Source organism: Mus pahari, chromosome 15, assembly GCF_900095145.1.
Source record: "Mus pahari chromosome 15, PAHARI_EIJ_v1.1, whole genome shotgun sequence".
Lineage (NCBI taxonomy): Eukaryota > Metazoa > Chordata > Mammalia > Rodentia > Muridae > Mus > Mus pahari.
The window spans coordinates 49,080,558-49,097,226 of NC_034604.1; the positions used below are offsets into that span (position 1 = coordinate 49,080,558).

The 16,669-nt window shown below is 43.3% G+C and overlaps 1 protein-coding gene across 4 annotated transcripts in view; it reads right to left on the bottom strand.

Annotated features, from left to right (window-relative positions):
• Znf608 (zinc finger protein 608) overlaps window positions 1–14,572 on the bottom strand; it is a 109,022-nt gene extending 94,450 nt beyond the window's left edge. For 2 of the 4 annotated variants that reach the window (XM_029546724.1, XM_029546726.1), the window contains exons 1-2: window positions 14,255–14,572; window positions 9,526–10,624 (exon numbers count right to left, since the gene is read on the bottom strand). In XM_029546724.1, the coding sequence (XP_029402584.1) occupies window positions 9,526–10,428 (903 nt within the window). In that variant the 5' untranslated portion in view covers window positions 10,429–10,624; window positions 14,255–14,572. Of the gene's footprint in view, window positions 1–9,525; window positions 10,625–11,784; window positions 12,149–14,254 lie in introns of those variants that run through there. The other 2 variants (XM_029546725.1, XM_021214273.2) reach the window with 2 other exon arrangements.
• Between the last annotated feature and the right edge of the window lie 2,097 nt (window positions 14,573–16,669).

The window sequence follows — 16,669 nt, forward strand, 5'->3', positions numbered from 1 at the left end:
TGGTGGACCCAAGAGCTCCAAGAAGTTTTGCTCCAGGGACTTAGACACAATTTTAGGGTACTTGTTAGTGCCTACAATGACATCATTAACTCAACCCTATTTTTCATGCCAGGGTGACCCAATTCCTCTATCTCGGGATACTGTAGCTTTTGGTCATATAATGAAATAATTTTTAAAAGGTAACAATGTGACTGGACCAAATAAATGTAGCTGTGCTATGTTTAGAAGTAAATTTGTATGTGTATCTATTAAAACACTCTACAGGGGCCCCCACTTAACTTATTTTAGATATTCTACTTTTTTTTTTTCTCCAAACTTAAACATATGTAATACATTCTGGGAAATCTTGAAAGGTGGCTGGGAGGGCTCCCCTAACTGAAGGAGTCCTCTCGTTTTAATATATCCCGCATATGAGAGTGGAGAAGATGCGACCCATGAAAGTCATTCCTAATAGTAACCCTTCCTCTTCGAGTAAATCCAAAGGCTCAAGGAATAAATAAATAAATAAATAAATATTGAAGGGCATTAATTTGTTTCTAGATGTGTGCATGTAAGTAAAACAGCAGTCATAATGTGGAAATTTCAGTCACATTTTACAACTAATTGGAAGCAGATTAGAATTCCGCCTCAGGGGAACGTTGTCAGACTAGAAGCTGGAGCAAATGAAGAAAGAGGTGAAGGCGTCCTGAAGAGCTGACAGATTTACTGTGCTCAGGGCCATAAACGGGTCCCTAACTGCAAGGAGGGTGAGTGAGTCCCCAAAGTCCAGGAGCAAGCAGCGCGCCCCTAGGAGCCCAGGCCACGGCCCCAGAGAAACAGGCTGGTCTCTGGTCCCCATCATACACACACAAATAAAGGGACCTGCACACTGACACACGGGTCGGGGGCCCAAGTCCAAGAGAGAGGGCCTTTTTTTTTTTAAACCAGGTGGGGGATGGGAGGAAAAGGGGAAGCAGCTAGCGAGGGCCCATAGAGCCATGAAGTAATGGAAACAGCTGCTGGCTTCAGAGTCTGGCATCTGCTTCGCCATGAGGGGGAAAAGGCTGGGGAAAGGATTTGGGCGAGGAATGTAAATGGAGACAATTGTCCAAACGGAGCTGGATGCGTGGAGTTAGGGGTGGAGGGAGACCAATTGCTCCCTTGTGAAATCCTGTTGCTCCCTTTGGGCAGCCTCAGCCAGCACACATGAGAGAGTTAGTTCATAGTGTACCTTCCAGCAGTTGACAGATCTGGGAATGCTCAGAGCTTCTCCATCAGCTACCAAGCCGTCAGTTTGTCTGGTGGACCGGGTGGCCACCATTCATCTGCGCTCTGCGCAACTTCCACACAGCTTCACACGGAGTTAAAATGGACTACCCTCTCTTTCACTCCCTGGGATTTTTTTTTTTTTTTCTTTTCCTTTTTAAATCACCACTGCTTGCTTTTGAACTAAGTCAAGGGTCAGGTTCTATTTGCTGTTGCCTGTTTTTTCCTTTGCTTCCTAGACTCCCGTCCTAATTTCATTTCCATCACAAAAGAACTGTAACCAGGGAACAGAAAGCTAAGTGCCATCGGGCTGACCATGAGCCCAAACGGAAAGAGCAGATTTGATAGCGTTATCCATGTACTGTGGTGAGCCACATGCAAATAAAGAGTTCCCCATGAAGAATGAAAAAACCCAAGGTTTCAGGCCTTCCAAGTCAAACATTATTGTTTTTAATATGAGCTAGCCATAAAAATCAGGGAAGGAGATGACAGGAAATTCAAAAGTAAGCTGGTCTGGCTGAGCACTGTTTGAAAAGGGGGTTGGAGAGGGTGAGAGAGAAATGTTCTCCAAATCCCCCTCCTATTTTCAGTGAAGAATGAGCTAAACTATAAAATCTGCACAAACAGTGATTTTTACGCTAGCGGAATTCAGAGGTGCGGTAAGGCCAGTACCTAACTAAAGGGCAGCCCTCCAACATAGGCTGCTAACCGAACAAGGAAGAACTTGGACATGACCTTTGAACCCTCAGTGACTAATGTAAAGGACATAGGGGTGCAAGGAAAAGCAAGCATCCAGAAGGCCAGATGCGCTTTCCAACCAAACCACAAGTTTTCTTTAATCAAAGGGGCAAGCAATGACTTCCAAGAGTTTACGAAAGTGTGACCAACTGGAACTTTGTCGTCTGTTGCTAATTGAAGCATATAAAAGAGTCCATTCCTTAAAACATATTACACTTATTTTAAAAAAAATAAAATAAATAAATTTACTGCCACATGACAAAAACCAGAATCAAGCTCGCTGGTCGAAGATCAGTATAACCAAAGACCAAGCTATTATTTCAAACTGTCAGGGGAACGCAGTAAAATTGCTACCAGGTCTCCTTAAGTTACCCTTCAATAAAAAGAAGCCATCGGGGAAATAAGAGGAAAAGAAAACACATCAAAAACCTTAAAAGTCCCTTTAAGTAAAATTATACGTCTGTGGCACCAAGCCATCTGCTCTCTGGTTAACATAATAAGCCCATTCTCAACCCTAAATACATGCTTTCTAAGGCCGTTATGAACAACACAAAAATATAATCAATGTGTTTTTATTTACCCCTAAACTGTGTTGCTTACATTCATAAGGCATTATTGGGATATACCTAAATGTACATTTTTCTTAGGGTTCTAGCAGACACTGAAGAGCCCCAGGACCGAGAGAGAGAGAGAGAGAGAGAGAGAGAGAGAGAGAGAGAGAGAGAGAGAGAGAGTCAGCAGTGATGTGTGTTCACCATGTCAAACCTGCTTGCCCTAATCAGAACACCCTACCCGTTGAGTTATCCATCAGAGCATTGATGTTAAATTTTCACTTCATTTCTCTGGGGGTAAAGGGCTCCTTAAATATCTGATGAGGTTCCTATAGATCAAGGCCCAAGACTCAAGCATTTGCTTTGTGGTCACTTTAGTTCTTGAAGCAGAATCCATAATCCCTGCTACTGCATTCTCAGAGGTGTTTCTAAGCCAGATTCAGCAGGCATGGAACATTCAGTTTCCAGAACAAAGTACCAGCCTCATCATCTTGAATTCCCCTGAAGCTCTCAAAAAAAAAAAAAAAAAAAAAACATTACAAACAGCCCAACTACTGGTCAGACAGCTAAGAGGAGTTACAACAACCTTTCATCCAGTTGGGATGGCTTTGTTACAGTTGCCAAAACCTTTAGCTTGAATTGAGAAGTTGTTACAGATAGTAAGCAGCCACTAAATTTCAGTGGGGGGACAAAATTTGACCCAGAGGGAGGTCTCTCTCTCTCTCTCTCTCTCTCTCTCTCTCTCTCTCTCTCTGAGTGAAATGCAAACTTAGTGGTTCTTTTATTTATTTTTAAAATACATTTACTTATTTATAGGTGCATCTGCCCTTGGGCATGGGTGTGTGCCCCTGCCACAGGGCACATGAAGAGGGGTCAGGGAGGACAAATTACAAGAGTTGGTGCTCTCTTTCTTGAGTGCAGGACATAAACTTGGGTCCTTAGATTTGCTGTCCAGTGCCTTTAGCCTTTGGGCCAGCTCAAAACCTTGGTTTGTTGTTCTTGCTTGTTTGTTTTGTGTTTTAAGACTAGAGCTCACACCACACAAGACTACCAATCCAACATCTATATATGCAATTACATCATTTAGACTCTCAGACCTCTATAAAAGACCCCTTACCGGGCTCCAATATGATCTTTATGTTACTTAGTCTGTGACTACCAAGGGCATTACTGAAACAGATTTCTCCTGTTCCCTATCACTCCCATATTCAGTGGCCCAGAATCAGACATGTATAATCCACTGGTAACAATCCTAGCAAAGAAACGATATTCTACTGTGAAGTTGAGGCCAAGGGTAGCCCAATGTTTCCTTAGTTCTGGCTTCTATGTGACAGAAGAAGTCTCCAGGTGACTTAGAAATAAACTGTTCAGTATCCAAGCTACACCCTTGATGTTCAGATCCCTGGCAAGTTAAGAGCGCTGGCAATCAAAACTATGTTGTGTTACAGTAATTACTATGACAAACTTCCCAATGCTTAATATTAGAGAATGGGAGAGTGTGGTCCCTCCACCTCTTCTACACCTCTAGAGTGTGTTCAACGTAGCAATTATCTTCGTTCAAGCAGCAGCATTTAAATTGCATTGAAACTCAATTATACCCATGACTTTTTTAAAACATACACTTCAAAAGGCAGGTTTCACCATACTCAAATCACTGAGCAAAATCTCTTTCCCAGCTTATAAAAGAGGAGATTTTTATCCCCCCCCCCCCCACGAGACATCTTCAAATACAAAACTGACTTCCTAAAGCTTTGGATCCATTTTTTTTTCTTTTTTCTTCTTTTTTTCCTTTTTGGCCTGGTGAATGCAGAAGGAAGGCTGAGCAATGTTGAAAGAAAAAGAGGGTTACCTATCTGATTCTAAAACAAACCTTCCACCTGCCACTTCTCCCAAATGTCATTACCAAGAGCCTCAGCTGCCGCCACCTTCAAAGAGGAGAACAGATACTTCGTAACAAAAACACTCTAAGTTGCTACTCTTGGGTAGTAAATTTATGATTTAAGTGCTCGTAGCTAAAATAGCTTTCCAATTATCAAGGGCCTCTTAGGATGGGCAAGAACGCGTTATGTGCTAATGACCACAACCAGGGGTCCCTTCTCCACTCCTTTGTCAGAACCCAAGCAGATACTCCCCTGCAGATTCACCATTAACATGTCTGCTTCCTGTCAGCCCACTCAGAGATAATGTCATTTATCTCAGGAAGGCACAAGCCCAGTCATTAGCTTCAATAAAAGACCTCAAACAAAGGCCGGATAGTGTTCTACCCAGGATTCCCGCTAAATCCAGAGCCACGAATACCTGTCTCTCAGAGCCAAATACTCTAAGAGTTATCCTTACAGAAGTGTGTGGTTGTTTATCAAGGATTCTAGAAGGTGGCTCTGAACGAGAGTGTGACCTGTGTCTAGTGAACACTAGTGCCCAGCAATACCCACACAAAATTAGTTTAATGAAGAGTGATGGCCAGGGTTACCCCTGGGGAGCTTTTTTCCCCATAGCCTGCAGGAGGAAAATTGACAGGATCATTTAGATCTTTGAAACACTGACCCCCTCATTGTGAGGGCCTGTACAAACAGAATAACCCGTAGGAAGTGGCCAATGGCTGAGCTTCAGGAAATCCTCCCCAAAAAAGAGAGAAAAAAATGGAACTGGTTAAAAAAAAAAAAAAAAGAAAAAAGAAACAACAAAAACGTGGGAACATGTGTTTTCACAGTGGTGTGTGTATTACTGCAATTTCTACTTTCTATGAAGACACAGACAGACTTTTTTTTTTTTTTTTATAAATAAAAAAAAAAAAAAAAAAAAAAAAGCACAGACATCGTCAAAATTGGGGCAAATCTCAGCCATTCATTCAATCCCTGTGTTTCATGCTGGAAACGAAGAACAGATGGTACTCTCCCTGTTGTTTGAGTCTGGTTATTGAACACCTCCGTGGCTGGGGAGATTTCTGCTTAGCACTTTAGGCATTCACTCAATTTACTAACTATAAAAGTCCTGCTTAGAAAAAAAATAAGTCTTTATAACTCTCTAATTAAAACCATCTTGCACCCAAACAATTTTACTTGAAGAGAGCATATTCTTATTAACCTTAAGACATTTGGACACCCACCCCTCCCCCCTGCCCTTCTCCCCCTAGTGTTATGAACTATTTGCCAAGTTATTAAAATAGCTGAACATTATCTTTTTTAGCTCAATCTGGAGCAATGGTGTTTACTTTCACAGATTTTTTTTTTTCCTCCAGCAAACCTAACAGATTTCAAATGTTCAACTCAAAATTCAATGATGGAACTGATAACACCGGTATTCCAAGATTCTTGTGTTCTGACAGACACCTTGGACAACCCCTCTGTCACCTCCCAGGGACAACCCCTCTGTCACCTCCCAGGGTGTCTATTGGACTGGACCGGAAGGAGGATTGGTGCTGACAGGAAGCCACCTTTAGCTAAATCCATACGTAACTTTCAAAACACCATACTGTTCACCTACAGTGGTCTCAGTTGTTTCATTAAAGCAAGTGACCTTCCTGCCCTATCATTCCTCCGTAGATCAAATGCACTCCCTAATTCACAGGACACACTATAGTATGGGAGTGGGGGGGACGTAGCCACAAAAGTCATTAATCAAAATGTGTTCTTAAACTGCTCACATGCACTTAGAGAACGTGTTGGGATTCCCTAGTGACATGTAAAAAAGGCTTCTACAAGAGAATAAAACAAAATGAATGATATCTTATTATAGACAGGTCCATTTATAGACACCATCTTTCAGAAGACAAGGCCCATGGAAATGAAAAGAGTTTATCTATTACAGAAATAACCCTTCTTACATAGAATCCTAAGACACAACTATCTGACTTTTATTTCTGTTTCAGTGTCAGTTGTTTTTAAAACTGTTTTTTTTTCCCTTGTGTGTTTCCCAGTATTCTAGTGATTAAATAATCCCACTGATTGTAACAGTACTTAATATAACTATTTAAACCAGCCCAATAGTCCCTTCTGATAAATCTAAACGGTAAGACAATGAAGAGAGATATGCAAACAGCTTCACTGTAAGACCATTCTGGTTTGAGAGGCAGGATTGGAAGGTGGAGAGGCAGGTTCTAACAACCGAGAGCCAACTCATCAAACCTACTTAGGCAGACATGTCACTGGTGGCTTAACCACAAAATGGGCTACAGAAATACAGCTCAGACATCTTGGAATTATGGCGTGTTTTGATTTTTTTTTTTCACGTATTAAGGGAGTGGCAAATTTTACAACATACTTGTGGTTTCCACATAAAGGAGCCAGCACACTCATTGATTTAATTAGGTTTCATAAGGTCCAATTTATCAGGCTTTACATGACTCTGGGTAGTGAAGAAACAGAATAAACAGACCAAAAATAGACATTTAGGCATGCTGTGAAAATTAACCAGTGACAGCAAGTCTTATGAATCTCCTTTAACCTTCCAACCGGGGGTGGGGGGTGGGGGGGGGGGGGGGGGGGGGGGGGGGGAAGAAAGAAAGAAAAAAGAAAATCAAAAACAAAAAACCTGTTCTCCCCTCACACAAGAGCAGAAGATGATTGCTGCATCTGACTCTGAAGGTACCTACCCTTCAGTAACCCGGTTCTTCAAGTATGTTGAACTTAAAACATATAGAATGTTTTTTTTAAAAACTTCTTTCATGAGGCCTCAGATGTGAAGCATGTTTTCAAGTATGCCCTCTTAAGTTCTAGCTTCCTAAACAGGCATCCTTCAGCTACTGTATCTTCTAAAACAAAGCCTAATTTGACATAACCAGTAGTTAGTGGGATCAGGCCTCCTTCTCTGGGTGCTATCATGCCAGGGAGTTGTCATCTCTGAGAGACAAGGATGGATGGGATTATGAAGTCGTCTGGGGGAATGGGGAGAGCAGTGTTTAAGGAACAATGTTTAAGATCCCAAGCCAACACCTGTGCTTGACAAAAGTGACTAACACTGTAGGTTCCAGGCCCCTGAAACCATCCTAAAATGATTTCTGGGCCAACTCTGGAGGCTGAGGTTGGAACATAGCTTCCACATGGCAGGGCAACGTCCTCTCTCTTCCCTCCCCCCACCTCCACCCCTGCTTCCCATCATGACTTGTGTGCTCTTCATTTATGGAATTCATATGATGCCATTTATACTGTTCTGCCTGAAGACACATTGCATGCGTGTGAATAATTCAACCCCTCCATTCTTCAGCCACTTCCCTCTGTGACTGGGAAGCCAAAGGAACACAAACTGGAGAACCGACACCACGCACTAATCTCGGTTGCCATGACAGCAGCCTTTGAGATCCTGAAATGTTCCGATCGCCAGCTAAACAAAATTGTTGAATGTGAACATTTGGCTGGAAGATTAAAAGGCTAAGGGGAATGCAAAAGGCCAGAACCTCCCACATTCCCAGCAGCCAGTGGATCCAATCAAATAGCTCTGACTCCTTAACCACAGCATTGTGAGCACTGGATTAGGGCAATTCATCCAGATAGTTAAAGCAGATTAAAGCTGCAATTTGAAGACTATTGGCAACAAAAGTAAATGCCCCACTGTACTAAGTAATAAGAAGATTTCAAAATGTCTTTTAGTAGAAATTATGTGAAACCACACATTTAAAGTAAGAAGCAAAGCCCGAGATTTTTTTTTTAAGTTGATTTAAATTCATCAATGTAAAAGGCTAAGAGGATTTGGATTCCAAAAGCAATCAGTAGCCTTTTGCAAGTTTGATGGTGGTGTCTCCGCCTCTCTCTGCCTCCATCAGTGTTTACAATCAGAACTTTATTCCTACGTTCATTCCAACTTTAATTCTGAGCACCCGAAGTTGAAAATAAAGGATATCAGAGAACTGTGAGTTATTTCATGCAGGAGTAATTTCCAGGAGACTTCTTAGCATCATTCCAGCCAGAAAGGGAGGGGGGGAAAAATCACACATCACAATAATAAGCATAGTTAGAAGAAATCACGTTACTGCGACACCACTTGATAGAAACACTACATCTGCATGGTACAACTTGTGGAATGAGTCTAAAGATTAATTTCACAGAAACACCATTCTCACCTCCCAACCAATGAGCCATCAGTTCCCAGACATTACCCCAAAGCAACTGCATCCCAGACAAGCAAGGTACCACTGGAGCAGGGGTTTCCAGCACAGTGTCTAACCACAGACTTTGAGACAATGACCAAGAAGAGTGCAAGGGTCCAAATGGCCCACGTCAAGCGTTGTTAAGCCACAGTTGGCTTCACTGCTGCCCCGATGGACCCCTTGGTCGGCTCCTCACATTTCAGGAACACAAGCCAAATGTGCTTTCCGATTCTTCCTTACTAATCTCCCAGCTGCCCAGGCAAGCTAAATACCGAAGTGATAACCGGCTCACTGCTCTAGCTGCAGTGGGTCAGAGAGCAAGGGTAGAGAACGTCTCCACAGTCACCAAAACTGGCACAGTTTGACTGCATAGTTACAAAGTCAGTGATCGATACTCCCAGCCTAGAGTACATCCTTTGACGGAACTATTTAGGGGAAAGTAACAGAACAATACGTGTCAATAACACTACACACTCCTTTCCACAGAGAGAAGAACTAGAACCCTGTTCCTCAGGACACACGGTTAACAATAACACAGACGACAATTCTCTTTAGGGAAGAAACCAGGACGAAACTCAAGCTAGTGTCGCATCAGGTTTTCTGGTCAAAGCACACACGGACAACTTGCTGGCTGCCCAGTCGTTCTTACAAGGCAAAAGGCACTTGGGACGTTCAGAACCTCCCACCCTATGACCTTTCAAACGCTGGCACCACCAGCAGAAGCAAGCAGCAGAAGCAAGGGCCAAAAACTGCCCTCGAAATAGCATCCATAAAGGATGAAAGTCATAGAAATCTCACGGAGAACCCGAAAGCACTAGGAAGTGTAAGATACCCAGAGGCACATCCTATAACCACCCCAAACAAATGCACACAGAGTGGGGGGCACACAAGAAGGCGATCGTATCCTACCTTTTCAGTTTTCAGTTTCTTGATTCGCCTGTGGCTCTCCTCCTCCTCCTCTTCCTTCTTGACCAGCATAGAGTTTCCCATGAGCGTTGAATCCGGAGCAGTTTTGCTAACTTCCCCTGCAGCCCCGACGCTGCCACTCCCAGCGCCCCCACAGTGAAAGGGACTCGCGCCACTTCCATTGCTCTTGGTCCCAAAGCCATAGATGTGACCACCGGAGGGGGCCTGGCCTCCGCCGCCATTCTGGTGGCCCTGCAGCAGGTCGTGTTTGTCTTTCCGAGATCTAGCAGCATCCTTATCCCGCTTGGCGCCTCGGCTGCTGTGGCTTTTCCCTGGCTTCTCTTCCTTGCTTTTCCCACAGGAGCCTGCCCCCGCGGTGGCAGCCGAGGTCCCGGTGCTGGTACCGTTGCTGTTTGGGTTGCCGCCGCCGCCGCCGCTCACACTTTGACCCAGCGCTGAATTCATGCCAGTAGCCTCTCCAGGGCGCCCTTGGACTTCCTGCCTCTTGCCAGTGCTGCTGATCTCGGGAATTCCATACAAGGCAGCAGAAGGCAGAGATTTATTAGCATCCTTAGAAGTTTTAGCCCTTTTCACTTTTGATTTGCTGGTTTCTTTGTGTGAATTCCCCTGGGGAGCGGAGGGCTGAACAGAAGCAAATTTTAGGCCATCAGCTAAGGCTGAGGTAGAACAGGTCCCATTGGAGGCCGGACCTCCACAATCCTTAGTGGTGTTGGTAGTGGTGTTGGTGGAATTATTCATCTCAAATTTTTGTCTGTCCTTTTCCAAATCGGCGTCCAAATCAATGATTAAATTTCCAACCCCGATTTCCCAATCATCGCCACTGTCATAAGTATCAACTGTATTTGGATCCACACCTTTTCCTGCAGTCGAAACGTTCACGGACATCCTGAAGATGAGCTCTCGAGATTAAAAACCCGATGATGAACTTTCCTTGAGGGATGAGGGGACATTCGTTTAGCTCCTCTGGGTTTTCTCGTAAAGAAAAAAAAAATTTTTTTTTCTTCCAATTTTCCTCTTCTTTTTCCTGCCCCCCAAAATGTGTCCAGGGATCTCACTTCCTTCACTCGAGGTCCAGCTTCTCCTGTGGAAGGGGGGAAAAAGTCGAATATTTCTTGTCTGGGTATTACCGAAATAGAAAACCATTAACACTGAGGAGTTAGCAAGGGGCACAGGGAAGGACAGAGAGCTGGGGGCTCATTATTGTCTCCACAGTCCAATACCATGTTTAAAGGAAAACAGGCAGACTTGAAAAGCACCCCCCCTTCCCCGACAATAAGCATCTTACAGTAGCTAAAACTAAAATCCCTCTAAACAGCAGGGGGATAGCCAGTTCTTTAAAAGCATTAAAATATCTCCAAGGATCTGATTCAAGCCCAGAAAGGTTTTTGTGGCTTTTTTTTTTTTAAGTTGAACATTTTTATTTTTGCCTGGCACATGTGCTATTTCAACCCCAGGAAAAGATCCTGGACATTCATACAAGAAAAACACCATGTTAAACATCCCCTAGGCATGGCCTGGGTCTTGCAATGTAAAACAAAACAAAACAAAACAAAACAAAAAACAAAAAACAAAACAAAACAAAAAAAACAGGCCCTCAAAGTTCTCTAGGACCAGTGTTCAAAATGATGTCACAAAGTTTTCCTTATTTCTAATTTTAATACTTCTTGCACATTGTCTAGACAACCAAGGTTTTGTTCTCCACAAGAAACAGAAAAACAACTGTAGTTCCCCTCTCACACACATACCTACCACCCCCTTCCCCAACAGCTACACATTCTTTATGAAATATGCACAGACCTCTTTAAGAGTATTTTTTTCTCAGTAAAAAGACAGTATGAGGGGAAAGGTTAAAGATCTTCCTTTTCGAGAGATTAAAAAAAAGAAGAAGAAAAGAAAAAAGAAAAATCCATCTAAATAATTCTGCCATACCCCTGGGTCACAGAACTGCTCAGGCTGTTAAATATGGTGCTATTGACTGTAGGGAAACTGATTAAGACATACACTTTAAGTGATCTGCGCCAAGGTGGCCTCAGTGACCACAAATGAGTGTGTGTTTGACAAAGAGCAGTTAAAACAGTTTTTAAAGGGATCAGCCCCCTTTTAACAGTTGATTGTCAAGAAAATAAATAAATACAGAGAGAGAGAGAGAAAGAGAGAGAGAGAGAAAGAGAGAGAGAGACAGAGACAGAGACAGAGAGACAGAGAGAGACAGAGACAGAGACACAGAGAGAGAATGCTTACCTTTAAATCCTTTATCATTTTTTAATTAGGCCGGCAAATCAAGAAAGCATTTCTCAGTCCACTAGGCACACAGCCCTGTGCCTCATTTTACTTAAACACCAAATGATCAAAAAGGAAGAAAGCAAGTAACACATCTCAGTCAAAATAATCACTCAGTAGCATTATTCCACCTCCCCATCCCCCATTTGGCAAAAAGCTCTGGAGTCCTTTTCTCCTTAAAAAAAAAAAAAAAAAAAAAATGTGTCACTGTGCAGCTGAGAGATGCTTCACATTCACAACCCAAGCACCGAAGGGTGTTTTTCCTCTTAACAAGCATTCAGAATAATAGGGTGTTGAGAGAGAGGGAGAGGAGAGGGGGAGGGGAGGGAAGGGACGGGAGGGAGGGAGGGAGGGAAGGAGAGAGAGAGAGAGAGAGAGAGAGAGAGAGAGAGAGAGAGAGAGAGAGAGAGAGAGAGAGAGAGAGAGAATGAATTAGAGAAAAAACTTTTCCGAACTTCTCATTCCGCTTTCTGTTGCAGACTTCAGAGTCACCGTGATCAGTAAGTAATGATCTCATGTAGCAAACCTACAGGCGTCCTCTAGTAACGAGACAGAATGTGCTAACATCGGGATAAATTAGTGAAAGGGAAGAAAGAATAAGAAGAAAGGACTGAAAATCTGGGCTGGATTCCGCCTGTTAGTCGGGAAGTGGCATTTTTCCGCTCGTCCTGACATTTGATTTCTCCAACTAACTTAAAGGGGGGGGGGTGAAAGAATGGGGAGGAGGAGGAGGAAGAAGAAAGGGTGGGATGAGGAGCCGAGCTGGAGGAGAAAAAGGTGTGGAGGAGGAGGGAGCAGACGATGCAGGGAGCAGATAAACCAGTTAGAGCAGCTTTCGCCCGGGGCGGGGGGCCGGTGGAGCCGGGAAAATAACGGCGTCTAAAAGGGGCTGTCTTGGAAACCTGAAGGATGTGATGTTTTCCTGTTTTATGTTGTTTTTGAGAAAAAAAGAACCGAGTTCTTAGAATAGTCCCTGAGGAGGGGTTAAAATCCTCCGCCGCGCAAGCCGATCTGTCATGTGGTAATTCGATAATTAGAGTCAAAAAGGTTTTTTTTTTTTTTTTAAAGGCGACCTTTCTCCAGGACAATTTCTCTTTCTTTACACACAGCAAACAGTGCGTCTCTATTTTTTTTTTCTCCTCCTCTCTCCACCTCTCGCCCACCCCCTCCTGTGTTTAGTCAGATGGCCTCGGAGCTTGGCTTAGTATTTTTAATTAGCTGGCGTTTGGAAGCTAAAAGCAGTAATGAATTGTTGATGGATTGGAAGTGGAGAGTCGCTTTGCTGGAAATGTCGGGGCTGGGAGAGTGGGGGATGGGCGCGTTAGCAACACCAACCATCTAAAAGGAGCGGTTTTGTTACAGTGCAAGCCTTTCACATCACGTGAGGATCAAGGGCTCAATTGGTTGTCGTGAGAACAAAAATGGTGACAAGCGTATCAAGAAAATACTGATCTGGTCTTTAAAAAAAAAAGCTGAAGGTTTCTCCCTCCCCCCTGCAGCCCCCCTCCCCCCGCACGCCCTACAGTGGGCGAAGCTACAAGTTATGAATGTGAAACATTTCTCAGCCATCTAGGATCTCGGAAGTTCAGAAGGAGGGAAATGTAATGGCCACAAGAGCAAAGCAGATGTTTTAAAGAAACAGCTTATAAACCTCTCCTCAACTGATCTCCAATTTGTCGGCTTTCCCAAGGGGGCCGAGGCAGCGGACGCCTGGGGGGGGGCAGAGTACCTCGGAGCTGCTGGGATTTTAGGATCCCCCTCCCCTTCATATATTAAACAAAGAAAAACATTTCGCTAGCTCCCAAACAGGGACTTGTAATAAACACACCATTGTTACTATTTGTGGGGTTGTTTGGGCTGGGTGGGGCTCTCTCCCCCCCAACACACACACACCTTCTCTTAATGGTGGTTTTTTTTTTTTTTTCCCTTGCCTTTTTTTAAGGTGGAAAATGGTAGTTACAGTCATTACATGTAATGGATGAATATTCCCTAGTTTACTATTAAATTACAGAGCAGGAGGATGTGACAGGAGAGAAATCGGCTTGTTCTACCCGGGTTCCCATTTGCCTGGCTCGGTTTGGGCGGGGGGTCAGCTCGGCTCCGGTAGAAAAGGAAAGGAGGGGGAAGGTGCGCAAGAGACCTGACACGGAGGACCAGGGTGTGTAACTGAATCACTCTTAGTCCCCTTTGGGTTAGAGCCCAAAAGGTAATTTACTCTAAGTTAGTCCAAGTGCCCAGTCAAGCTTAATTTGTCTAAAGAAGTTACAAAGTCACCCTCCACTGAATCAAATTCACCCTTCCTGGGCTGTTCTAAATGCAAAGCCAAACCCTGTAACTAGTTCCTCATTTCAATGCATAAAACTCGCACATTCCCCTGCATGAATACCCCACTAAAGTGCTATATAGCGACACACCACGCAACCGTACTTACGGTCTGTATGGGAGCGAGTTGACCTTTTCCTTCTAACTGCATTGAGTGTGTTTGGTTGTAGCCGCTTTATTTTGGAAATTATAATTTCTTCAAATTTTTTTTATTAAAGATGGACCAGCAAATGTCACAGACTGTCCCGTGTATTTTTTATAAAAATAAAAAAAATAAAGCAAAAAAAAAAAAAAAAAACCAGAACACAGAAATCCCCCCGGTGCACACATACACACACCAAGCTTGTTCTGGAACAGTGGAATCAGAACTGAAACACAACACACGCACAGGGGGAGTGGAGCCAAAGGAGCTCTCAGCCTGTATACCTGAAAGGGACTTTTCTTTGTTCCCAATGCCCTTTCGCACAGGGCCAATCAGAGAGCAGCTTTTATGAAACTGGGCTCTCTCATTGGCTAGCTGCTTTCTCTTGGCTACTGTAGGGGGTTGAGATATACACACGTATAAAACACACACTGAGCGCGGGTGGGGGTGCGGTGGGGGGTGGCGGTGGAGACAAAGCGTTTTATTTTCCAAGCAGATTGGGGTTGCAAAACCTCCCGCAGGACGAAGGGAGGGGGAAAAATTGGGGCGCCTGTTTCAATTACTACATCATTCACATAAAACACTTATTTATTAAAACACGTCTCAAGCAGGCTGCGAAGAGAGGATATCGGTAAATGCAACTTTGATTGTGTTATCTTGGGGGAAATAATGTGTGTGATCGCTCGGTGGCAGAGGGAAGCCAGCTGAGAGCCACCCGCACAGAGCCGGGACGCCGCGCGGTGGAAACCCAGGCGAGCGGTTTACTGTTGCCCCTTCCACGTCCCAAGGACTCGGCAACCCAGTTCTGCAGCTTCTGCCTCTCAGCCCTTCCCCACCACCTTGCCCTTCCTGTAATCCTTCCCCACCCCCCAAAAAAATCTCTCTCTCTCTCTCTCTCTCTCTCTCTCTCTCTCTCTCTCTCTCTCTCTCTCTCTCTCTCTCTCTCTCTCATTAAATAAGAAAAATCAGTAGGGAGCGTCCGGTGATGGGGAACAAGTAACCCTTTTGTTTCCAGGCTTCTAATCTACACGCCATGAACTGTGGACCCAGATAACCATTCAGCAAACCCATTGAATGGTTCTGCTCAAATGACCAAGGAATCCCTCCAACTAATCTTCTGCGACTTACAGATAGATAGATAGATAGATAGATAGATAGATAGATAGATAGATAGATAGATAGATAGATAGATAGATATAGATAACAAGGCCTCTGCAAACCATATTAACATCTCAAACGAGCATTATTAAAAAATAAATTGATTTCTGGAAGATAAAATATACTAGGCATATTAACCCCTTAAACAGCCTTTGTCCCCATTTTTTTTAATTATCTGGATTATCTAAGTTCTTTTCTCAAATCTTTAACTCTTATGGGTGTCAGAGATTCTAAATTCTCTTAATGCTGTGTCCACAAGCCACAAACATACAAAATGTTTCCACTTTTATGGTAAGACAAACACAGCCGAGTTAATGGGACTCATTTTCCAGGACAGGAGGCTAATGTGAAAACAGCCCGTTAATATATTTAAGCTAATGTAGTCTTACATATTAAGTCTTTAGAACATGGTTTATTTTTAAGTTTGCATTGTTATTTTCAATTATCGTAGGAGCTAGGATGTGGGGACTTTAACGTCACTTAGTCTTTGGGATTCAAGTAAACCAATTATAACGCAGAGTTTGAAAGATCACATAAATTCTGCGGTTTTCAGTTGACAATTGGAGTTTTAGACATGCCATAGCTTACGAAAATGGGCACCCAAGAGTAAATTGCCTCTGGCAGAAGACAACTATGATGTAAATGTTTGGAGGCGACTTTGTGGATCAATAAAAACATTTATGCCACATGTTATAAGTAATGGCTATTGACTAATGTTTGTGTTTTTTTAATATATTTACTCCATTAAAAATAATGCCAATTTGTTGTTTCATTGCCCTGGATGAACTAGAGTAGATGCTGCAAAAAGCAACAGACTGCAAGTTCTGACCTTGACTGCAGTGAGACATAGAAAGGGATTTCTAGGAGCACTGAGATCATGTCATCTCCTCTTTTACTCACATTGAAGATATACAATAACAAATACTCTGGACAAATTAGATCCCCAGGCTCCACTCATCTTCTGTTCTAATTCTGGTTTCCAGGTAGTATTTTTTTTTTTTTTTTTTTTTTACTGTACTGGTTTTACATTTATGTGTGGCTCCTTGGTAATGGCACAGTACCTTACAGAAGTCATAACTTTTCTTCTTCTTTTCGAAGTGTGGTTCCTCCAAAGACTAACTCACACTTGTGTGCTTCCTGTGTCCCTGGGATGTTGTCTCCATTTCAGGCTGTGGTTACGCCATATGTTATATTAGTTTAGGGGAAAAAAAAAATCAACTATTA